At 36.6% G+C, this 26,704-nt stretch overlaps 1 protein-coding gene across 1 annotated transcript in view; it reads right to left on the reverse strand.

The window, feature by feature from the left end:
- Window positions 1–18,140, reverse strand: part of SBSPON (somatomedin B and thrombospondin type 1 domain containing) — a 50,155-nt gene extending 32,015 nt beyond the window's left edge. Inside the window, exons 1-2 of the mRNA XM_074278875.1 lie at window positions 17,645–18,140; window positions 1,198–1,392 (exon numbers count right to left, since the gene is read on the reverse strand). Coding sequence (XP_074134976.1) covers window positions 1,198–1,392; window positions 17,645–18,125 — 676 coding nt within the window. The 5' untranslated portion in view covers window positions 18,126–18,140. The remainder of the gene's footprint in view (window positions 1–1,197; window positions 1,393–17,644) is intronic.
- Between the last annotated feature and the right edge of the window lie 8,564 nt (window positions 18,141–26,704).

A 26,704-nucleotide genomic window follows, 5' to 3' on the forward strand; every position in this document is an offset into this window, starting at 1 on the left:
GTATTAAGCAAGGTATAAAAGGGGAAAAGATGGGAGAAAGAATTTCATTTTAAACACTGTATTTCTCTGGGTATCAGTTTACTCCATTATAAAATGAGGAGGTGAGATTCAATCATCTCTAAATATATTGCCAGCACTAAATATAGAATTTCTATGCTTTTCCTGTGCCCAGTGGTAAAGAAAGCCATAACAATAGTAATGCATTGTATCACAGGACCATACTGTGGATTATTATTAAAGGATTTACAAACAAAAGCTTTAATTGTCCAGTTCATTGTAGCAGCCAAAGGCTGATGGGACTGGCTTTTTTAATTCAGAGAATGAAAAATATGCTTTAAAGGAATAAACTGATATTTCCTAAAAGCCCATTTATCCCTTCCCTTTTTCAAAAGAGGCACTGTGCAAGAACTCACTAATTCTGAACCCTCAATTTTGAATTCTCTCCTTTTTTCCAGCCAATATCTTTCAGGTTGCTAAGAATATAGACTATGTAATTATGAACTTGGTATTGCTACCCTTATAATTAAAATAAGGCTTTGTTATTTATGGTGTTTTCATACCATTTAAAGGAAAATTTCCCTTATGTCTGTATTTTCAAAATGGAGAAAATATTCCTATGAAAATGTATCATGGTGCCTGAAACATATTAGACACTTTATAAATGTTTATTATGTGCTACATTTATTTTTATTACAAAGTGAGATGCAGAGTCAGCCTGTTTCCTCATATGAAAAATTGTTATACTTTGTGCTATGTACTTTGTCATCAAAATTAGTCTTAAGCACTATAGCTTATGATAACAGCACAAGCCATTTGGGGGCATCATTGTATCACTGTATGTAGTATGATCGATTTCCTGTTATTCTGCATAAATGAGTCAGAAGACTTGAAGAAATATGTCTAATAGACTATGTGAGAGAAATTGGTGGGGAGGAAGACATTATCTAGTCTATCATTCCTTAGGCATGGGGGTTGTTATCATGGAACAGTCTGGTGAAGCCTGTGGACTTCTCAGAAGCACATTTTTAGAATGCCTCCCATATGTAAATGTCAACACCCCATTTCCTCCTTTCTCCTCCTCATTTCCCTACCTTGCCCAGGAGGGTTTTTTCCCTTTTTCTGACAACAATAAATAACCATTTTTATATGAAATAATAAAGAATATTGTAAGAAGACAACAATGACAAACAAAAATACCATATGAATGCCCACAATCCTGTCCATGAGAAGTTGTGTATTCCAGACAGCCAGCTTTCTCTTCAAGGTGTGGGCAAGGATCCCCACCATTCTGAGGTTCCTGATGCACATAACGTCTTCTCACACGTGTTGCAGGTTTACACTGATCTGCACAACTGCTCCAGGAACTCCATTCTCCCACAATGCATGGGCGAGCTAAAAAGTAAAATGATATAACATTTACAATGGAGAACTTCTCCAATGCTGACATGCTGACACCCCATCTTTTGTAATGTAGGATTTAAAGTCCAATAGTATCTAAATTTGTTTTTAACTGATATCCGACTGAAAAGATAACATATAAATCTTCAGATTGTTTCAGTTTATCTTCCCTCAAAAACTACTTTCAGGAACTACGGTTGTCTAATATTGCAATACTAAATATCAGAATATCCCAATGCACCAGCTTGGTAAACCTGCTCTTTCCATTAATGATAGATGATGAACCTTCAGAAGTTCTTTTCTCAAAACTCCAAAATGGATTTTAGGATCCACTGGGGTCCTAGGAAAGGTCCCACCTTAATATGTATCAAGTAAATTGAAGAAAACCTATCCAAGAGTAGTATCACCCCAGAATATTCAGTATCTATCACTGAAAAGTAATGAAGTGATAATAAAGATACCAGAAATAGTAATATGAAGTAGAAATATAAAATAGATTTGGGAGAGCATAATTGCAAAAGAATATTAGATTTAGTTTGTAACATGGAGCAACCATGACATAGCACCCATCACAGAAATATTTTATTATGTGAATAGCACATGGGTTCAAACTAACCAGAATTAAGTGAGGCAAAGTCATAAGTTATTTGAACAATTTTCTTTCAGGAGACACAATTTTTAAGGTCTCAGGGGAAAGGGGGGAAATAAAGATGGAATCTAGGAGTAACAAGGATGTAAACTGAGATGTTGAGACTGTCTTAAAGATAATCTGAGAAAATTGAGTTTCCATCGAGGCTGTCTCAAATATGCTAATCAAGACAGTCTGGGAAAACTTGAGTTCCCATCATGATTGGCAATAGGAACTAGATGGGCTATTTTTAATAATTCCTGAGAATAAGCTGGTTCAGTCCACAAGCTGTCCAGAATTCCCATCACTAAAAATGATATGGAGCTGAAAAAACCTTAAGAGATTATTTAGTATGACTCCCTTATTTTACAGAGGAGAAAACTGAGAGTCACTGAGATCACAAAGTTATTGGCATAGCCCAAACATGAACTCATGCCTTCCTAGTCCAGAGCTTTCTTCATACTATAAGACATAACAAGAATCTCAGACTATAACCTTGACTTCTAGAAATGCCTGTGGATTCAGTCTGCTGAAGATAAGACTTTTTGATGAAGTCAAGGATTGCTAGTTGGGGTTGGCAGAGAAAGCCTGAAATACTGATAAGATTATTCCCTGAGGCTAGCAAGGAAGGCACTGAAGGGAATCAATTCAATTTTACAGTCCTAATCCCAGTGGAGATCTTGGCTAACCCCACCTTATTATATCTGACCAGGTATCAAATGCCCAGAAGTTAAATTTCCCCTAAAATTCTGTCCATGGCCATCTTTGTTGAGGTCCCTTTTGGGTTTGAAACCCCTTGGGATGGTGTTCTTTTCTCACCCCTCCCCCAAGCCCCATGGTATCTTTCCACTCATCCCTTCCCCATGTCTCATAGTTCTCCTTGTTACAGCTAGCTAACTCTTTTAGGATTCCTGCCAGTCAATGGAATTCTCCCACTTCATGATGTATTCCCTTTCTCGTAGTTAATTGTGAGTTCTACTAGGAAACTTGTCTTTTCCATCATTAATTGTTTAAAACAAACAAACAAACAAACAAAAAACCTTTCTTTACTACCTATATGCTCTTCCAAATCTATTTCATATTTACTACTCCTGGTGTCTATTTTACCTTTTTCTTTTATCTGTAGCTTCTCATAAATAATTTGCCAAATTTCTCTTTTGTCAAAGAAAAAGAACACTGATTTTGTCACATGATCAAATCCCAACATTTGGTGCCAAACCCCAACATTTGGTGCCAATTGTTCTCTTCAAATTCATCATTTGATGTCTATTTCAATTTCATCATTTAGTGTGCTATATCTCAATCTTCTCATTTCCAAGGCAGTTTGAGATAGAAGTAAGAGTAAGAGATCCTATTAGTTTTTAGCTTTAATTCCTTCAGGATTTGGAATGAGATAAAGGACAATAATAATGACAATGATGATGACAACAACAATAATAGTCACTATCATTCACACAAAGTTTTAAGATTTGCAAAGCAAAGATTGCTATTACTTTTTTTGAATGTCATGTCCTTACTAAATCTGCAGTGTTCATTCTTATTTCATGTAAACTGCAGTCTAGCCAAGCCTCTCCTATCTTGTACTTTGAAAGCTATTACTTTCACCTATGTGAATCACTATATCTGGGGAGTGAGTGTCTATCCGATGGCATATTTAGGGAGATCCTTGGCAAAGAACTACTTTGGAGCATCACTATTTATCTCTTCCCTTACACCAAATGATCTTTCACCTTCTGGTATTTTCAAGGAACACTTCATTTTCCTGATAACCTAGAAAGTGAACATATGTTCTGGGAGGGAGGCCAACCTGAACTTTGAGAACAGATAACAACTACTTAGCCCTGGCAGAAAGAAAATCAACACCTACTTCAAAGACTCACTATACAACTCTTCCTTTTCACTATATTTTCCAGAATCAAGAATTTCAATTCTTCCACTTTCTCATTGTGTCTATTTGGGAGTCCTCAACATAAAAACCATCACACTCTTTACTTATCACTGGCACCCTAAGGAACACATTCAACTTTATCTTCTCTCACTTTATTCTCCAGCTTAAATCTTTTAAAGTTTAAAAATTCTCTAGATCTTCACCATTTTTTTAATTTTCCCTCAGCCTATCATTCTTATTACAAATGTACATAGGCTAAGTTCCCAGCTAAAATGAAAATGAGAATAGCTTTTTGAGTATATTTAAGATCCCAAACTTCTTCAAATATTTTGGTTCATATTTAAATTTTAGTTTAGTTCATCTGATTGTTTCAAAGCTATTTATAGTCCCTGAATGAAAAGGCAATCTAAGCTGCAAGTTAGTGTTTTCTATCTTTATTACTATTGGTTCAGGTTTGAGCTTGGCAGAATGAGGTTTCCTGTTTTGTTTAAAATCCACGACTTTAAAAGACCCATCAAAGAGTTTGAGGACTTTGAAATACAATATTTGGGAGATTTAGCTGAGATACAAATTGAATATATTCATTTGAAAATAGTTACAAATAAAAAGGTAATCCTCAAAACATCAAGTTAAAAGATTTGTATACAATGTTTGTTCCCTTCCTGCATATAATAAAATAAAATAATTTATTCTTGATTTATTTTTGTGTTTTTGATTATTTTGGACTGCAATTTGTTTTTTGCTAAATGAGGACAAAATTTGGGGGAGGAGCTAGAGAGAAAGCATAGAAATTCTAGCTACACTGAATATTAAATAAGGATCATACATAATTACAGATGCATGACAAGAATCTCATTTTAAAACTGATACATTACTGTTCAGTGCTCTTTTCCTCTGATGCTTATCCCATTTGATTTAACTCACAACTCCACAAATTTCTCCAAAAGTTCTCTTAAAATTCAACATTCTTGGTATCCAATGTTTTTAGTGGTTTATGAAACCTGATGAACCTAATGAAACCTGACAAAACATTCTGTCTGTTCCATGATAGTCTGAATAGTCATCATTACAAATTAGCTACAATCTCAAAGTTTCTGAAAACTCAGTTAAAATTTGATCCTTTGGGGCTACCCTAGGAATTTAAGTTACTTTGCTGACAGTCAGGCATTATAGATTAAAAAAATATTGAACAGCAAACACCAGTTTTTATAAAATTTATTTCAACCAATATCTGTTAAGTGATGACTTGGTGCAAGGTATTATGTTCAGCAATGGAAATATAAAGAGCAAATGAGAATGATCCTGGCCAACAAGGAACTTACAGTTTTCCAATGGAATAAAATGGATACAGACACACACACACACACACACACACACACACACACAGATACAGAAGGGGGGGATTAGGATATAAAACAAAATATGTTCAATATCAAGTAGAGATCCAAAGTTCTATGAAAAGCCTGAAATGAGAACAATTACTTCCAGTAGAAGGAAGCAGATAAAATTCCAGGAAGGGCATAGTACTACTGTTGAGCCTTGAGGGAAACTGAGGAAAAAATAAAAAAACAAATGAAGTTGCTGTTCACCTATGGATTTGACCTCAAAAAAGATAAAGAAGATTTAGTGTCCTTTAAAAGTATGAAGAATTTAAATGATAAATGAACTTTAATCATTCAGCATTTAAAAAAATAAATTATAAAAGCTAGGGAGAGTAAAGTTTATTGGATTGATTTAAGGTTGAAAGCTACCTATTGAAGAAATAATCTAGTCCAATTCTTCGCTTTACAGATGAGAAAACTAAGACCTAAATAGGTTAAGACTTACTGAAGAGCAAGGATAGTAGCAGAGTTGGGATTTGAAATCAAATCCTTTGACTCCAAAACCAAGGTTCTTTCTTTTTCTTTTCCTTTTTCCTCCTTTCTTCCTTCCCTTCTTTTTCTAAACTAATTTTTTTGTGTGTGTATATGTATGTATGTGTTAAGCAATTGGAGTTAAGTGACTTACTCAGGGTCACTTAGTGTTAAGTTTCTGAGGCACATTTGAATTCAGGTCCTCCTGGCTTCAGAACTGGTGCCCTAACCATTGTGCCGTCTAGCCACCCTCAAGGTTTTTCTAATTTACCAGGGATAATATAGGAAGAAAAGTACCAAAGGAAAGAACAGTTAGGAAGATATAAGTAATGCCTGATTAGCAGATAATAAAGGATCTATTTAGACAAAAACATACAAGAAGGCAAAACATTTATTAAACTCCTATTAAAAGCAAATATTGCTAAGAACTAGACTAAATAAGACAACTTTTTTTCTGCCACAGTTATTTTCAAGTCAGCTCTATCCACAACAGGGAAAAACCCTCAAATCAAAGCATCCTGAGTTCACAACCTTCTGATATTCTGAATGATTCTCAAAATCAATGATCCTCCTTCAGACTATACAGATCTCAGATTTGCCACACCTTACAGGTTTGTTGTGAGGAAAGTAAAACACAGTACTAAAGAAATGTGATCTATTATTATTTTATTCTTTTGTCTCTCCCAACTATGATCAGGAGCAAACAAATAATTTTCTGCCTTTTCTTCGGATGGTACCTTGTTGAACCTGGAATAGGAGAATCCATGTCATTGTGTTCTGCATTCAGAAATGTGTGGTCACACAGCCTACAAAATGAACCCTATCTTCCCCATTGACTTCCTTAACTTTGGTTCTATTGTCTAAATAAGTTGAGCTATAAATAATAATGATGAGTTACCATCAAGACTTATTGTGCAGAATGACTAAGAAAAATTATAAGTTGACATTATGAATTATTGTATAAATGTTGTGTTCACTTAAAAGCCCAGACACGAAGGTGCCAGTTGGGTTCAGAGCAAGTCTCTCTTCTGGTCTATAATACTAAAGACTGACTGATGGCATTCTCAAAAACTGCAAATTCAAATAAAAAATATTTGTGGGATTTTTTAAGATAGAGTTTTCAGAAATAAAGGCAAGTTATTTTGTAGGAGAGGTTGATTTTTTTTTAAATGCTCCAAAGTTGCAATGCTGCAAAGTTGCAAATGAAAATAAAAATCTCAACTAGCAGTGTACATAAACACGTGTGCGTGTGTGTACACACACACACACACACACACACACATACACACATACATATAGCCCTGTCCATGTGTTTGAGAAAGGCAGAAACACCTGTTTGAGAAAAGATCAAGTAGGAAAAGAAAATTTGCGCTTGGCTCTGGTATGACAAGACCTGAGTTACTATCTTGATTCTGCCATTTACTAGCTACAAGACCTTGAATAAGACACTTCACTCTTTCAAAGGCTCAATTTCCCCTTCAGTAAAACCAAGACTTTAGGATTAATTCTCCCAGATCAGACTTATCCCTGTTTCTTTTCTCCTTGGCTAGATCATAGGAAGGAAATGAAATAAACAAATATTTCTTAAGCACTTACTAAATGCTAGGCCTTGTGCTAAGTACTTTACAAATCTTCTCTTATCTAGTCCTCAGGACTCTGGGACAGAGGTGCTGTTATATCCCTGCTTTACCATTGAACAAATTAAGGCAAACAAAGGGTAGATAGAGCTACCAAATGTTCAAATTTGAACTCAGGTCTTTCTGACTGAAGACTACCTGAGTAGATCCAGACTCACAAATTCTCCGATCTCAGAGTGGGAAGCATTCAGAGACTCCTAGAAAAGAACTCCCCCTACTAAGTGCTCTATAAATAGTTATACATTCTTTCCTTAAAGGCCTCTCCTGAAAAGGAGCTATTCTGCATTTGGGAGAGTTTACCTTGTTAGGAAGTTTTCCCTTGCATTCAACCTTGTAAATTCTATGTCCAAAATTTCTCTTCACTCACATGGATATCACCATTGTTTAAAAACCCATGATCTTTCACTTAGACTATTGCAATACCTTCCTAATTCTACTCAATATTTTTTCTGAGCTTACCCCTTCCAATACATCTTCCACATAGGTAGCATATTGATACTTCTGTAAACCACAAGTTTGACTGTGACTTTTTCTGCAGAAAAAGGTTTGGTGACTCCCTATTGTCTCTTAGAAAAAAAATACATTTAGCATTTAAAACTTTTCACACTCTGGCTCCAAACTATCTTTCCAGCCATATTCCATTATTCTTCCTCCCCACTCTATCCCTCCTGTCAACTCCATGTACTCTACATACAAGTCCAAGGGTCCCATTTGATGTTCTCCATACAAGATAATTCATTTCCCCTCTTCATGTCCTGCACATATTCCATCTATCCCTCATGCCTGGGATGATCTCTCTCCTCACTTCTACCTCTAGAAACCCTAGTTTCTTTTAATGATCAACTCTAGTTCCCCCTACTTAAGCCCTTTCCTAATTTCCACAGTTGTTCTCTCTATCAAGTTCCCCAAATTATCTTATGTTTACTTTATATATATTTTATATTTACTTATCTTTGGTAATATTTCCTTCCCCAGAAGAATATAAGCTCTTTGAGGATAGGGATTATTATTTAGAAGTATACAGCACTTCATGACTCCAATTGAAGTTTTCTTTTCTTTTTTTTATTAAAGCTTTTTATTTTCAAAACATATAAATGGACAATTTTCAACATTCACCCTTGTAAAACCTTGTATTCCAAAATTTTCCCTCTCTTCCCCCACCCTCTCCCCTAGATGCAAATAATTCAATATATGTTAAGCATGTGCAATTCTTCTATACATATTTCCACAATGATTATGCTGCATAAGAAAAATAAGATCAGAAAGGAAAATTAAAAAAAATAACAAAATGCAAGCAAACAACAACAAAAAGATTGAAAATTCTAGGTTGTGATTCACACTGAGTTCCCACAGTCTTCTCTCTGGGTGCAGATGTCTCTCTCCTTCACAAAACCATTGGAACTGGCCTGAATCATCTCATTGTTGAAAAGAGCCATGTCATCAGAATTGATCAACACATAATTTTGTTGTTGCCATGTACAATAATCTCCTGATTATGTTCATTCACTTAGAATCGATTCATGTAAAGCTCTCCAGGCCTCTCTAAAATCATCCTGCTTATCATTTCTTATAAAACAATAATATTCCATAACATTCAAATACTATAACTTATTCATCCATACTCCAACTGATGGACATCTACTCAGTTTCCAGTTTTTTGCCACTATAAAAAGGGCTACCACAAACATTTTTGCATGTGTGGGTCCCTTTCCCTTCGTAATGATCTATTTAGAATACAAGCCCAGTAGAAACACTGCTGGCTCAAAGGATATACACAGTTTTATAATCCTTTGGGCATAGTTCCAAATTGTTCTCTAGAATAGTTGAATCAGTTTACAACTCAACCAACAATGTGTTAGTGTCCCAGTTTTCCCATATTCCCTCCAACCTAATTGGAGTTTTTTGGCAAAGATGATGGAGTAGTTTGCCATTTCTTACTCCAGCTCATTTTTATGGATGAGGAAACTGAGGCAAACAGGTTTGACTTCCCCAGAGTCACACAGCTAGTAAATGTCTGAGGCCAGATTTAAACTCAGCAAGATAAAGTCTTTCTGACTTCTGGGCTGGCACTCCATCCAGCTGCCCTGAAAACAAAATTGTTTTCATTTTTTTTATCCCTAAGCCTAGTGTATAGTAGCCTGGTATATAGTAGAAGCTTAATAAATGCTGATTGAATTGAATTAACAATTAAATATGGCCCTTTTGTAACTTCCAACCTTTTGCTCCCCTCTGCCCTAGAGGATGAACAAATCTAATTTCTTTTTCACCTAAAGCCAATGCTCCTCATTTTCTTCTAACTTAATTCAATAGGATATGATCTCAGGGACTTTATCATTCTTCTGTAAACTCTCTACCTTCTCAATGTCATCCCTTGAATATACCTCCCAGAACTAAATATAATACTCAAGAAGAGGCCAAACCAAGATGATTTTTAGCAGCATTATTGGTTGGAGCTGAGCTCTCCCACAGTTGATTTACAGTGATTTCCATCCACTAAAAACATGAGGTCTTTTTCAGACAATCTCATTTCTAACCCTGCCTCTTCCACATTGAACTTATCAAATTCACTTGTAAAAACCTGGTACAAAACTATATTCTATTTATCTAGATTAAATGTCTTGGCCTTACATTGTCTATTATGATTATTACTATTATTAATAATAATTGTCATTATTATACTATATTCCTATTGAAATCTTTGGAGATTCTTTCTTATCTAAATCAGGAGTTAGCTATTGCTCTTAATTTTATGTCATGCAAATTCTGTAAATCCATGCTACCTTCTTCCAAGTTATTAATAAAAAAAATTTAACAACCCAAGACCAGGTAAAAATACTTGAGTTGCTCTACTCTAGAGATCTGTCTAAACTGACAGTAGAAATTAATGACTGGGTCCAACTATTCAATCATATCCAAATTCATCCAACTATATTCTAACCCTCAGCTTCTTAAACTGTGATTCATGATCCTATATGCAATCTCATAACTGATTGAGAGTTGTGAAATTATGATTTATTATCAATAAATGCTTGATTTGGATATCTATTTTATATATCTATATACCCAGGATTTCATAAAAATTTCTCAGACAAAAAGGAATCACAAATGGAAAAAGTTTAAGAAATTCCGATCTCTATTTTAACCACAAGGATTAAAGACTGACATGATCACCTTATACAAATAGAGCTACCTAGAACTAAAACCCACATTTACTATATACAATCAGGAGACCAAACTATAGATGTAAACTCCAGGATATTTTGCTTGAGTCCTTTATTATAAAAGATTCCATCTTTTCCCTTATAAACTATGAATTCTGCTTGGGAACTTTGCTCACCTTATGGCATCATAATAAAGCTTTTTTCCCCCTTTCCTGGAAGATGGTCTAAGTCTGTGCATTATTTCCAGACAACTCCCCACCTTCATGACTTCCTGCATTCCATCAATGTGATGGAATTCCTTATTAAATTCCTTATTAAAATCTATATAAACTATGTCTACATCAACAACTACAATGTCCACAAAGAAAATGAAGTCAGTCTTCCTCACCTGTTCTTGCTGAAGTGATGCTATTTTTTATGATGCTAGCTTCCTTTTCCTAGACAGTCATTTATCATATGGTAGATTTTCACAAGAAATCAAAAGTGAAGCCCACTGGTCTAAATCTCAATGGTTTCAATTCTCTTCTTTTTAAAAACTGGTACAACCTTTACCTTTTACCAGTCCTGCAGTCTTTTCCCCATTATTCATAATTGTTCAAATATTATTACAATACCCACTAGTTCTTTTAGTACCCTGGGATGTGCTTCCCTGTTGACAAACCATCAAGAGCAGATAGGTGCTTTTACTATCTTGAGTTTCAACTCTTTACTAGCCATTTTGTTATTGTTGTTGTTCTGTCCTTTCCAGTCCAAAGATTATTCTTCTTAGCAGTAAAAATAGATGCAAAAGGAGCAGAAATAACTCAACTTTCTTTCCATTGTCCATCATTCATTATCTAATCTAGCCCCAATTCGCATTCTGTCCTATGATTTTTTAAATCTTCTCTTGTCCCCAATAAATAAATTCATCTTAATGATCAATAAATAAATCTGTCTCTTTTTTGAGCTTACCTCTTCTAGGGAATCTCTTGGGACTGCTAAGTAGTATAGTGAATAGAACTCCAGATCTATTCACTATTCACTATTCACTATTCCAGATCTAAGGACTTCCTAAGTTCAAATTCAACCTCAATTAGTACTAAGACCTACCCTATTTGCCTCAGTTTCCTAATCTATAAAATGAGCTGGAGAAGAAAATGGCAAGTCACTCTAGTTTCTTTGCCAAGAAAACTCCAAATAGGTCCTGAAGAGTTGGACACAACTCAACAACAGCAGTTCCTCATCTTTAAAGTTCCCGACACTATGCCACCCTTTTGTCTTCATTTTCCATTCCCTGCGTTTTTTTCCTATATGATTTTTATAATTCTAAATTGTTCATCTTCAATGTTTTTAAACCAGTTTCCCCTTTCCTCCACATCAGAATTGTTCTTCTTTGTATCTTTAGAATTTGATTCTTGAAACCTCTAAACCCATCCTTCCTCGGCTTACTATTCCTATAGTTTTAATCCATGGAATCTAACTATTCTTTCTCTAAAAGTTCTGATAACTGATGTCCAAACATGTAAGGTGAATATCAAACTTTGCTCAATTTCCTCTTCTTCTGTTTTACAAATTCTAAGTTAGAATGGCCACTTCCATTTCCACCTCAGCAACCATTTCCTCATAGATGAAATCAAGGCAAGATAGCTATTTCTTTTTCTAACTCTTTTGATAGACAAATGATCATTAAGATGAATCAAGAAATCATTAGCTCTGCTTTTGGCAGATAGAGACCTCCAGATGTACAGATAAGTGGAGTCCCCTATCATTACTACAGTATCCCTTTTTTCCAGGTTTCTGATCCATTTCCCAAACTCCTCATCTATTTCCTTTCTATCCAAGTGTTCTGTTGTATATTATACAATATTACTTATATATACTATCTAAAGCCATAATGAAAAATATAAATCAATGTAGGCAAATCAGTTCTCTACAGTTACAATCTTCCTGATGATCATCATCAGAAAAGCCATAGTGAGTCTTTTATCTGTGCATCCAGAGAACATGCTGATAAGAAATCTTCCTAAATGTCTGTTTTCTCAGAAGGGGAAGCAGACAAGAAGAGAAGTGATGGTACAACCATGTTAAAGTTCAAGTATACTTTCAAAAATCCAAGCTGTGTATAGTAGATTGGCAGTGTCAACTGCAGTCCTCTTTCGGTTCTTTTGTTATTTGGAAATGTTCATATTTGTCAATAACTGTCAAGTTTGAGAAAAATTATTTTAAAGTCTTCTAAAATCTACTTTGTTTTCTTTTTCTCTTCAAGTCAACAGAGCTTTCTGAAATACTTGAAAATATTAAGAGAGAATGTTTAGGGATTCTGGATATGCTTAAAACAAAAATCCTAGAAAATACATATCCCTTTTCTGGCTTGGTTTCCTTTTATCCACCACTAACAAGAATTTTCTCCTTCATAGAGTTGTTAGGAATTTTTTCTCTAAGAACTTGAGTTTATTTGAGTACTTCCAGATGGCAGGGTCATCTCCTTTACTACTTATCTCAAAGTTCTACACTAAAATTGGGAATTGTGAGTTTGCTCTTTGTTCTAACTTTTCCACCTTCCTAGACTTAAAATGAGGATTGTATGTTAACCATATGGAGACGGTGGGAGTTCTGTAACTAGATTCTTGTAAAGAATTTCTCTTTAGCAAGCCAAAAACAGCTTTCTTAACTAAGTTCTCTCCCTTTTCACCTCTACTTCTTGGAATGTCTACCTCCCACCAAGACCTATCCCACTAGTTGTCTGTGTTCCTTCCACCAAAAATAATTTATACCATATATATTTTGCATTAAAATATCTCTGTGAATGTTCTTTTTGCCCAGTGGAAAGTTTGGTTTTTTTTTCTTTGTATCCCTAACACCAAACATAGTCCTACACAAATATTAATGTTAGGTGAATTGAATTGAACCCTAAAGCCTCTTTTTCAAAGACTTTCTCATATCTTTTGTCTTCAGCCTAAACATGGCCCTCTCTATAAGGTAATCACACTTCTGCTCCCCTCAGTTTCAGCTGTCAATTAAATCTCCTTTCCTTTAATTCAACCAAGATAGAATTGGATGGGTTAAATCAAAGATTATGCCTTTAACATACCATAGTTCAATACTTTTTTTTTTCAGTTAGTTTCATTAATTCTTCAGTAAGCCTTTTAACCCTGAATGTTCATTGTTGAATTAAGGAAAGCTGAAAAAAAGGCAGATTTTCTTAGGGATCAGTTTTAGGTTGGTGGCAAAAGGAAATAGAAAAGATTATAACTCCCATTGTAAAACTTCAAAACACCCTTCCAAGAACATAGCTTTCTTCTCTATTTCCCTGAGTTATGAAAGTAACTAAAGCAAATATACATCATTTTGTGCATTAATTTTAAAATGAATTAATTGCCCATAGAACTTTGATACTTGAAAAAACTGATCTTTTGAATTTGTATGGCAAACTACAATCATGAGATTTTTGAGGTTACTTTTTCTTCTCTGATTATTGATATTATTTAATTGAATGGTTTCCTTTGATTTTGGATCTGCAAAATTCACAAATTCAGGAATCTGCCTGAGATAGCCACTACTTCCAAGAAGGAAACAGGTAAAATAACTGACTAAGGAGAAATAACTGAATATGGTTAAAGCTCCATCAAAACCATTCACTTCAACAAACATTAAATATCTACTATTTGCAAGGCACTGTGGTAGCCACTGGATACAAAATAAAAACAAAAATAAAAACAAGCAAGTCCTCAATGAATTTACATTCTGCTTGGGGAGGAATTAGGAGGAGGCAGGAGACAAGATGTATATCAATAAATACAGGATAATCTTAAATCATTAGAACATTAAAAACAACCTGAACCTCTTGGTTCAGGAAATCCCTTATACAGGAGGTGGCACTTGGACTGAGCTGTGGTAGGCAGGGTTTGGTGTATGGGAACCAGAAATAAGGGATTGACATTCTACCTCTAACATTTACTAGCTATGGGATGCTGGGCAAGTCAATCTTTTTTTTTTTTTTTTTTTCCCTGAGGCTGGGGTTAAGTGACTTGCCCAGGGTCACACATCTAGGAAGTGTTAAGTGTCTGAGACCAGATTTGAACTCAGGTCTTCCTGAATTCAAGGCTGGTGCTCTATTGACTGTGCCACCTAAATGCCCCCAAATCAATCTTTATTTGCCTCAATTCCTCATCTGTTTAATGAGGAAGTTGGACAAAGTAGAATCTAAACTTGTTCCCAATTCTAATTTATGATCCTATGAGCCATGAAATGAGCTAAGAATTCTAAGAGATAATGGTAAAAATGTAGTTCTGGACATTGGGGCCAGCTTGTGTAAAGATACAGAAATAAGAGATGGAATATTGAAATCAGCAAAGAGTTGTCAGTGATGACAACTGGAAAACATAATGTAAAAGAGGAATAATATATATCTGGAAAGATGAATGGAAACGAAATGGAAGAAGGGATAGTTTTAAATATCAAGGTGAAGAGATTTAATTTTATTGTAGAAGCAAAAGAGAACCCTTGAAACTTCTTGAGCAAGGGCATGACATAGTCTTAACTGTACCTGAGGAATATTAATTTGACAGTTGTGTGATAGATGGGTTAGAGTAAGAAAAACCTAAAACCAGGAAGAATCAAATTATAGTTCATTGCAACAATCCTAATGCAAGGTAACTGAATTAGTACAATAAGCATATAAGTAAAAAGAATAGACCCAAGAGATAGTATGGAGGTAGAACTGATAAGACTTGACAATTGATTGGATATGAAAAGGGAAGGGAAGGAAAGAGTCAAAGATAATTCCAAGGTTTCGAATCTGGATGACTGGAAGAATCATGATGTATTCAACAGAAATGGGGAAATCTGGAAGATGAGTCAAGTGTAGGAATTGGTAAAATATACATTAGAGTATCATATCACAACAATATTTATTTCTACTCCTATTGACACTTTTCAGAGAACCATTAATTTCCAAAATAGTAAAACAGAAAGAATGTCATTTTTTCCTTGCCATTTATAACTTTATTCTTGCAACCTGCATTTTGAGCAAGAAGATCACTTATCAGAGGCAGTTAGATTGTGTAGTGGAGCGAGCCCTGGGTCTGGCATCAGAAAGACCTGAGTTCAAATGTGGTCTCAGACTTTTACTAATTCTGTGATGCTGGAAAAGTCTCTTAACTTCGGTTTGATTCACTTTTCTTAACTCTGAAATGATGTTCCTCACACAGGGTTGCTATGAGGATCAAATGAGATGATATTTGTAAAGCACTTCTCACAGGGCCCAGCATGTTTGCCCCAGTTTCTTCAACTAAAATGAGGGTAATAATTGCACCTACCTCCCAGGGTTGCTGTGAAAATCAAAAAACATATTTGTCAAGTGCTTGTCATCACATTGTCTAGTACTTATTATTATTATTTTCAATTAGATTTTAAACATCAGTGTACATGAATGTTTCCATATACAAACAAAAACAGGAAATGGGATTATATATGAAACTTTTGAGTTTCATATATATATATATATACATACATAAATATATATGTGTGTATATATATGTATATATATGTATATACATATATATATATATATATATATAAAGTTTAACAAAATTAACTGTTTTAAGCCTCTCTCTGAGCTTTCTTCTGTTCCCTTCCTATTCTCCCTTTTTGGAGCCATTCTGCATTTCTGGAACATATTAATTTTCTGTGTGTTGAAATCCTTTTTTTCCTTTAAGAATATACCTCAAAATACCTCCTCCAAGAAGTCTTTCAGACTTCAAATTTCTTAGAGCACTTTGACTAGATCTCTCCTTTGCTTTCTTTCTTGTGTGGTGATATTCATGTGTATCTCCCTATTTGGCCACAAACCCTTTGAGAGTGGAACCTATAGCCTCATATAACCACCTAAAACCTAGTTAGAATACTGCTTTACACGTAGTAGATATGTTCAATGAATTACTTACTGAAATGAGGTAGATGTTGAACCTGATTCTTGCCTGCTTAAAGGGGAGGGGAGAGGGGAAAAGTAAGACAGTGGGAAACCATGCCTCATCTCCTCCAAACAATCTACATTCCTGCATTGCATTGTGAGGTGTGTACTAGGCCAGTACAATCCAGATAAGTGGTGTGGCTCATCGCAGGTTAATGATTTATAGAACCATTGGAATAGAGCTGGAAGGAACCTCAAAGGTCTAGTTTAACTCCTCATTTTCAGAGGAAAGTGTCATCAATTATATTACTTTTTTAGTACAGTGGGAATAGGATGGAAAGCTATTTTAAATGTGACCACTTAGAATATAACAAACTAGCTATTGCTATGAATTATGTTACATTTAAATAGCTCCTGAGAGATAGGTCTTGAAAGTATATTGTCCTTTTTTTAGATTAAGGAAACTGAGGCTCAAAAAATAGCTTGCCCATGATATCACAGTAAAATGTTAGAGGAAGAGCCATTTCGTTCTGAATGCCTGCCTTATCTCATAACTCCCTTCTAGCATCCTTTCCCCTCACCATGCTGACTCTAATATAGTCTAAGCAATAGGTGACCCTTAAGAATTCTTCCAGCTCTAAATCTATTCCGATTGAAAAGAAAACTTCCCACCCTCCGTATTTCTCAGGCAGGTACTACTGGGAATATTTGAAGAAAGAAAATCTTTAAGAGAATGATGTTACACCTACAAAAGCAAGCCAGGTATTCCTATATAGATAGGCAGGATTTTTTTTTTTTAATCCTTACCATCTCTCCTACTGTTCCTCCCTCCACTGCCCTCCGGCCCCAAGCCCTCCAAACCATGACCCCCAAAAGTTCTAGTGGACCACCAGGTGGTCACTAACTTCTCCCCAAGTGGTTGCATGGAATTTCTCCAAGAAGCACTGCCCGGGCTCTCGTCAGAGCCTGAGTCACATCCGAGAATTCTTTTGGCCTCTAAGGAGAAGGGCCCCAACGCTGGCAGCTCTGCAGAACTTGGGGCAGAGCTGCGAGATGGCCAGCTTTGCAAGGGTCAAATGGGGGCACCCATGCCCACCTTGGGGAGAGCGGGAAGACTAAAGCTCCCGGAGTGCGGGCTGCTCTGTTCAGTCGCATCACACTCCTGTCCAGATCTCGCCCACCTCCCTACCTGGGCACGCCCTGGAGTAGTCGAAGCAGCAGTCCCCAGTGAGCCGACACGCTTGGTCACAATAGCACGTCCCATAAACCCTGTCCAGCCTCCAGCCCCGGCCGAAGCAGGTGGGGTCCCGCCCAGGGCAGCACCGCCCCACTTCTGAACAGCCCGCTTGGGCCCCGGCCCAAAGGCGCGCTAACCCCCAAAGTGCCATCCAAAGGGCACTCGGAAGGGTCTGCATCGCGAAGGCTTCTCCCCGCCAGAAGGAAACAGCCATGGTAACGGTGCCAAAAAGAGACAGCGACGGTGACTTGACTTGGTCCCCTGGGAGAATGAGCGGGCTCCTCTGCGAAGAGGGTAGAGGAGGCGGCCCCCAAACCGCCAGAGAGGCAAGGCGCGCCCCTCCTGCCAGCCCCCGCCCTTTTCGGACGCAGTCCCTCCCCATCTGCCGCTGCCCTTGGCTTTCTGGAGACCTCACAGCCTGAGCCTCTTGCATTTGGACAACAGACGGGGGGGTGGTTTTCCTGCCCGGGGGAGGGGGGGGACCCCGCCGGAGCGCTTCCCGGGTTAGGAAGAGGGACGCCAATTTAGCCCTTTTCCCAGCGCCTCACCCCTCTGGGGCAACAGCCGGCCTTTCATCTCCCTCTCTTCCTTACTCTACTCCCCTTAGCAAGAAAGGGGTCAGATAGCCGCTTTCCTCGAGTTCTCCTTTCGCCCTTCCTTATTCCCAGTTTGGGCTGCCCTTCAGGGTAGGGAGTGCACAAACCCGAAGATAAGAAAATGCCAGCTCGGGGAGAGGAATGGATCGGAGAAAGGATCAGAGAAAGAGCCTGGAGAGCAGTTCCCTAGTGGAGTCCAGGCCAGTAGTGGCGATCCACAAGCACCTGTAGACTCTGGCGTATTTAGCAAGGATCTATTCAAAGTTGTTAAAACCAGTTCTGAATGCCCAGGATTAATGGGAACCCGGATGCGGGGAAGTATCAGGAATTACCGCTACCAGTTATGAAAACCGGAGGTTCCCAGCCCGCCCCCATTCACGAATTCCCTATAGCTGGGAGCTAAATTCACGAATCCTTTGGAGCACAAGATCTGCCCAGACAGTCACTTTAGGAAGGTTGTACCGAGGGTTGGAAGCCAGAGTAAGGTGTGTGAGCTAGGGGTGTGGATAGGTGGAATGAGGTGTGGAACTTCCTTCAAACTTTGGAGCAAAATTTGATTGTTAGCAGAAACCGGAATGAATGACTGATTCAATGAGTGGGTGAATCAGAGAGAAAACTTAATTCCTCTTTGTGTCTGAAGTCGATTTCCAAGTAGATTTCTCATATCTAATGAAACTTTTTAAAATAGTTAAATAGAATAGATTTAGTGCTTTTTAGATAAACTTTCTTTCCCACGATTCAAATATACATGCATAGAACGCATTTCCCAGCTCCTTCTCATGCTGACCAAAAAAGATACTAGATCTTAAATTGTGCAAGATTCCATTCGGTTTAACTTTTTTCAATAAGCTGACTATATGGATTCTTGTGTAAAACTGAATCCACAAAGTTTCTGGTTATAGAGATGCTGCTACCCAATTAATTTCTTCTTCAAGAGAAGCCTTTTTTTTTTCAGTAGCACTTTCTTCATTTTTAAAGGAAAGCATCTATTAATAAAATGCACCAAAATAAAATGTAATGATGAATTCTTCACATTGCAATTTAAGTGACTTCGATCTCCTTCATTCCAATCCAATCCAATAAATACATATTTAAGCACCTACTACATGTCAAGCTCCATCTTGGTTCAGGGGGATACAAAGATGAAATGAAATATATCATTTCTCCTTTAAGGAATTTATAATCTATTGGGTGTGAGTGCAGGTATGTGGAAAAAGATGGAAATATATATGATGACATGAAGAATAATTCTCTCCAAACAAATGAGAAAGATAATTGAAGTGGTACAGTGGGTGTCATATTAGCTGGGCATTGAGGAATGCTAGCAGGTGAAGGTGAGGAGAGTGCATCATGGGAATATTCTTCTACTGATAAATTAAATTATACCCTAAGAATATAGCAATTAGACTATCAGATCCAAAATTAGCACATAGCTTGATATATATTCATATTTTATAAAATATAGATATTATAGAAAGATAAGGTTTTTACAAAACCTTCTTCAAAGCATGCTTTTATTTATTGAAATCAGAACTGTCCCACGAAAATTTCAGACACATTTCTTCATCCATAAATCCTGATGATGGATAAACTCTAGTTTTCAGGCTGATCCTGTACCTTTTATCCAAGCAGATTCCCTTTGAAATTAACGGACTGAAAAATCTGCATGGTACTGGCCTCAAAGTCAGAAGATAGATTCAAGTTTTGCCTCAGGGAATTACTATTAGTGTGGTAAAAGATTATATACTCTGAGAAAATCATATAACATCCCTGTGTCTTAGTTTCCTCATCTGTTGTAAAAAATAGGGTGGAGGAAACTCATTTTATTTTGATGGCTTCTAAGCTCACTTATAGCTCTGAATCCTGTGATTCAGGGGGATTTATTACTTTGGGTGACTGAACAATGAGGTTTCCATGATAAATTACTTTAATTCAGCTCCAAGTCTGATTCTGTCCTTGACCCCTCTCAAATAACTCTTTCTTGTCCACTCTTGTAGTCTATTTCTCCAACTGAAGAATTCTTCCTCTGGAATCTCCTTTGAGGAAATATCCACTTTAGCCATGCTCACTTGTTATCCATTTCGGCCCTGACTATATTTCTCCACTTTGTTCCAATCCCTTTTCTGCTTGATTTTATATATTGTCTTCCCACATAAAAATATCAACTTCTTGAGGTCAGGGACTATCTTTTTTTTTGTATTTGTATTTTCAGGGGTAGTGCAGTGTCTGGCATATAATAAGCACTTATTAAATGCTTTATCTAATCTAATAATTTTATCTTTTTTAAAACTTTAGGTAAATTTCTCCAATGGTGTATATGATTCATATGAAGACTTCAAAAAAAGTAATTATTATTATTTATTTCTCATTTCCATAATATAATCCCAAATAAGAACTTTAATAACACTACATGATGTTGTATTCATGAGCCATTTTTTATGTGAGAGACTGTCTGATGATATACGCAAATTCAGTTTTTCCTCCACACCTTCCAAGAGGTTCCTTGCATTGCAGAACACCTTGGAATCTGGAAAAATTCCAAAGGAAGATGCAACACTGGTGAATTTATTTCATGAATTAATTTCAATGTAGGTTTGGAAAACTGTGTCAAAGAAGTGATAAAGTCAAACGGAAAAAGATGAGCTAAGGGTTTTAGTAGATTTACTTCAATAGATTGAAATATGCATACCATTATACCACCATATAAACTAAGAGAAAGACACCTCTCCCCCCCACACACACACAAACATACAGAGAGAGAGAGAGAGAGAGAGAGAGAGAGAGAGAGAGAGAGAGAGAGACAGAGAGAGACAGAGAGAGACAGAGAGAGACAGAGAGAGACAGAGAGACAGAGAACTCTGGCCAAATTTTCTATATTTAGCCTCAGAAGGTAAATTATCTAGTGGTCCTATCCAATTTTGACCCGGAAACAAATGAAAGGAAAACCACTGTTTTTCTTTACATCTGAAATGTGGATGTTCTCAAACTTTTTAAATTTTTAGACAAAAATAAAAGAACACTATTTTAAAGAGATAAAATAAAAGAGAGTTTGTCTGGTAAGAAACAGTGGAGCTCATGTTAAACTCATGTTAAAGCTTGTACTATAGCAAACATCAAGATAAACCACTCCTAGTAGCCACTAGCAAAAAAAGCAGTTTCTACAGGAACAGGCAAAGTCAGCAGGACAACTGACATTTCAAATCATAAAGTTCACATCCTTTCTGGAAACAGTATATGCAGTTTAATATAACAATTAGACACTTTGTATTCTATGTTTTGAAGCAAATTGAAGAGAAGAAAATTGAAGAAGAGAGACTAATTCCAGTGACTGAGTAAGGGAGTGTGACTTGCTCCATAAAAGAAACTCCTTATAAAGGTTTGTTTCTTTGAAGAACAAGACCGTGGAGAGAGGAGTCACTAATAATGTGACTCCAAATACCATGATCTTGATCTAATAATTTGTTGCATTTGAATACTACTTTATGGTTTTCCAGGTAAATTTTCATAATTATCCCATTTGATAACTCAGAACTGAAGTTACCTAGTGGCAGTGTGGAGATGGATTTGAGCATTAGCTTTGATATTTGTTCACTGTATGATCTTGGGCAAGTGATTTTCCCTACCTGAGCTTCAGTTTCTTTATCTGTAAAATAATTAGATTAGATCAGAGGTGCCAAATTCATCATGTCTCTTAATGCAAAACTTCCAGTGCTGTCAAACCAGATTAAAAGGTAATTGGAAAAAAAAATTAACAAAATAAATAAAAGCACAATTGTAGTGTTCTCAGTCAATATGCAACATAAGGAATATATTTCTATTTGATTTAGACACCACTGGATCAGATCTTTAACAACTCTTTCAGCTTTAGTGCTATATATTAAATTTTGTATTACATTGAAAATAGAGATAAACCATGCGTAACAGCAAAAGAATTATATGCAGTTGTACAGGATAATAGGGCTGAGTTTATATATTGACTCAGTTCTGGTGGACCACAGGGTCTGACATCTTGCTAAAGGGCATATGCCAGCAGCAGCAATTTATTGGTCCTCATGCTCCCATAATTTGTGGCTGAGCTGAAGAAGATTGGGATCAGTTGAGAAAAGCTACCCATCTGTGAGCTATAGGGATCAAGGAGGGATGGCTTTAGGTCTTCTTTGAGAAAGTCTCATTATTGGAACACATTGAAGCAGAGCTTTCCCCTGAAATTCCAGTAGGAAAGGAAGGGGGTTCTTTCTGGGTTTTGTTTGTTTGTTTGTTTTTTTGTTATTGTTGTTGTTGTTGTTGTTGTTGTTGTTGTTGTTGTTGTTGTTGTTGTTGTTTTCTGAGGCAATTGGGGTTAAATGACTTGCCCAGGGTCACACAACTAGGAAATGTTAAGTGAACTCAGGTCCTCCTGGCTTCAGGGCTGGTACTCGGTAATGTTCAGACTAGCTTTCTGCAGGTCCTCTGGAAGGGCCTTGGCCTCAGCTGGATAGTCATCATGAGGATGGTCAGGAATAGAGTCTAAAGTCTTTAATTATCTCCTTCACAGTCTGTTCACTTTGATTGACCCTGTTCCCAGTTCTCTCAGCCCTTAAATACCCTATTACAATTAAATCATTACAGCATACTGAATATATGCCAATTTAGAGTGATTATATCATTATATCATACTAGATATATGTAAACTAGAGAACTAGAGAGTGGAATGTCATCAATTCCACTGAGTTAACACTTTGTTGTAAGTATCCTTGTATCAAGTATCCTTCTCCAGAGTTCTGGCCCTCTACAGTACTCTGTCCATTGCTCTACCTAGGGGGTTCTTTCTGATCTAGAAGCAATGGTTGCTAGACATGTGAAAGTGAGAACATGTGCTTACCTATACAAGCCTCAAACTGGACCTCAAGGCCTTGATTGCCTCTTTCACCTTGTGTTTCTTCCACTAAAGCACAAGTGACCAAACAGAGATCTTGAGAGATGGAAGTTTCCAATCCTGGCAGCTACTTTGTGAATTTAGCAGTTGAAGTTTCCTTGAGCTTAATATTGGTTGCTGAGCAGGGGGTGATTTTCAAAACAATTTCTTGGAAGAGATAACCACCTCAAAGACTAAGAAAACCAAAGCTATGTCTTAGCTTGTCAGATTTCAGATTTGTAAACCTCCAAAAAAGACATCAGAAATGAAAGTGAAATGTCTATTCTGCACTTCCTACAAAGTTATCTTTACCTCTCAAAAGAGTATAACAGGAATTATAACATGTTCCATGTTTTCTTTATTAATGTGTGCTTTATTTTAAGCATTTCATCTGTGATAGAGAAATAAATAACTGTCCTATACCTGACTACTACTTTGTACAATGAGTACCATTCTAGAAGGTCTCCCTTAGACTTTAGACATGAGCCACATCTTTGCTTAATATTTTCCTGGAATTCTGGAGGGGAGACAATGAGTTATAGAGTATGGGGGAAAGCCTGACTCTCTCTCTTTGGGGTTAGTCTTTCCTACAAGATAAAACCTGGTGTTCTTAATCTCAGACCAAAGCTCCCTGTAGGACCTATGCCTCTCTAGCCTTTGATTAGAACATCTCACACACACACACACACACACACACACACACACACATGTTGAAGCAGGTGGCATCTAATCTGAGCTGTAAAAAGAAACTATGGATTCTACAAGGGAGAGTTGAAGAAGGGAAGCATTCCATTTTGCAGATTAAACAAAACAAAACAAAGCATGAGACACAAAGGAGTTAAGAAACATGGTCAAAGTCATGCCACTAGCTAATGGCAAAGCTGGGGTTAAAACCCAGACTTCTTAGCCCATTCTTTTCTATGCTTTCCATAGCACATGGCCTTATAGTAAGACAAATGAAATTCAATAGAATAGAAGCTCCTTAAGAACAAGGACTATTTGATTTTGACTTTGTATTCCCACTGCCTCTGAAAGACTATTTGGCATATAATGGGTACCTTAAGTATAAATAATTTTTATGCTAAACTTAATCAAACATTAAATGTACAAACATTATATATACATAGGCCTACCTAAAGAGGACTGTACACGAAATTATGTCTATTTTGTATATCTTAACTTTTAAATAATAAATTCAATGTGTAACTTTCAGAATTATCCTGTGTGATTTTTTTCTAGACTTCCTTATATTTTCTTCTTTGTGTTAAAAATATTTCCTTTTTTTCCTCCCTTTTTTGGGGATAGGATGTTACCCTATTCCTAGCTCCTCCCCTTATCTCCTAAAATTGAAAGAAAAAAACTATCTTATAATAAATATATGTATAACCTATATCAGATTGCTTGCTGTATCGGGGAGGTTGGAGGTGGGAAGGAAAGGAGAAGAGAATTTGGAACTCAATGTCTTGCAGTGATGAATGTTGAAAACCATCTTGAAAAACATAAAATGCTATTGAATTTAGAGGGAAAATGTATAGAAAATAAATAAGCATAATCAAACAAAACTAATTGGTACATGTCTCTGTATTGAAAATCATAGTAGGTTCTTTATTAAATGTTTATTGAATTAAATTGTAGTGTAGATTTTTACTTAATACTACTTACCACCACAGGTAGTACAATTTTGAAACTCTTTCCAAAAGAGGCAGTATTCTACCCACCTACCAGTCATAAACTCATAGCTCCCTAGTGAGCTTGAGTCTAGAATGAGCCCAACACATGCTGGTCTTGTTTTCTATGCTACAATGCCTTATCTTATTCTTTATTCCTTTTCTACAGTGCCTCTCAAAAGGCACCTGGTATCTTGCCCCCTTCCTGGGAACAGAACAGTGGGCGTCTGCTACTAGAGCAGCTGTAGCAGCAAGGATGGTAGCAACAAATTGCTATTTCATACCTGAAAAAGAGAGAGAGGTAATATACTGTGAATAGTTTTTTAAAATATATACATATTTAGATACTTTGGTGCAATATACATCTTGACAAATGAAATAAATTTAAACTGATTTTTTTTGGTGGAAGAGAACTATATCCTACAACTTTTAAGGTCAACATTAATGCAAATTAATATTCTCCTCTATGAAACTACCACAGGATGCAGGACTAAGTTGAATCATGCATCAGATTCATTTGGATAATTCTTATATATTTATATGAGATTGAGGACATTCAAAAGTGGAAGGACATCATTTTCCTCAGCAACCCTGAAGAAAAGAATAGGTTTTTCCATCTAACAGATTAAGATTCAAATTTCCTTGGTAGTTGTCCATCCTTGATAATCTGGCAATTAGATAAAGATTGCCAGAAAATCTGTGCTTATATATAGACCACTCTGAGAGATGTGAAGAAGATTCTGTGATTCAAAGGATTCTTCAACTACCACCTTGCCCAAAATGGTAGAGCATCACCATAAAATTGGGAAATGGCAGCTTTCGTTTTCAGTTTCATTGGAGTCAAGAATATGTGAAGACAATTTTATCCTTGGTGAGAAAAACCACCTCTTCATCAGAGCCTGGAATAAGTGGGGAAAGGATGAGTGGTGCTGTCAAAAAGTTGTGAAATAAAGAAGAGAGAAAAAGCTTATAGCAATTTACTTCTATTTTCTCAATAAAGTATGAAGCTTTAGCTTTGGAAAAAACCTCCAAATTTCCAATGTAATATCCCTATTAATTGTGATCCAGTCTCTGCCTAAAAATCTTTAATGGGGAGGAGAGAGGAAAAATTACTATACACAGTAGACCATTTGGAATTCAGTCTAAAGCAAAGGATCAGCATATAGAAGAAGACTTAGGAAGAATTGAAGCTGAAAAGCTTTTAAAGGCTCTTAGGATCTTCAAACAATCATGGGATTTTATAGAAGGGAAGTATAATCAGCAGTCATCAAGACTACCCTATATCTGAAATGGAATCTCCACTTTAACATTTCCATTAAGTCTGTTTGAAATTTTTAGTGAGGAAGAACCTATCATTTCTCTGGCAGCCAAATGAGCAAAAATAAATAATCATCATCAAGGATCACAGTCTATTGTTCTAATTCCCTTCTGGCTTCTGCGTCCTGCCCCTTTGTTTAAGGGTAAAAGTGGAAGGAAAGTGGATGTAATGTTCTCTGGGAGCAGGTTTCTTGGGGAGCTTCTGAAGGCACCCTTAGTTTCAGTTCAGTTCAATAACCACCTCAAATGCAGCCAGGAGTTAAAAGTCCAAATCCTTTATTGTTTCCTTTTAATTCTTGTCTCTTTTCCTGGGGCCCAATTAGCTTTAATAGAGGCCTCTCTCTCTCCTTGGTTCCACTAGCTCCCTCCATATATCTCTGAATCCAAAGGTTTGTCCTTCAGCCTCCAACCAGCACAAAGGTGGAAAATGGAATGAATCTGCCTCTGCCTCCAAGAGTGTGGGCTTGTGGGCTTCTGTGTCTGGCCCTGAGAGCTTCTTGATTATTTGCTGTGCACTGAGTATACTCCAATCATTACA

Source organism: Sminthopsis crassicaudata, chromosome 1 (genome assembly GCF_048593235.1).
Source record: "Sminthopsis crassicaudata isolate SCR6 chromosome 1, ASM4859323v1, whole genome shotgun sequence".
NCBI lineage: Eukaryota > Metazoa > Chordata > Mammalia > Dasyuromorphia > Dasyuridae > Sminthopsis > Sminthopsis crassicaudata.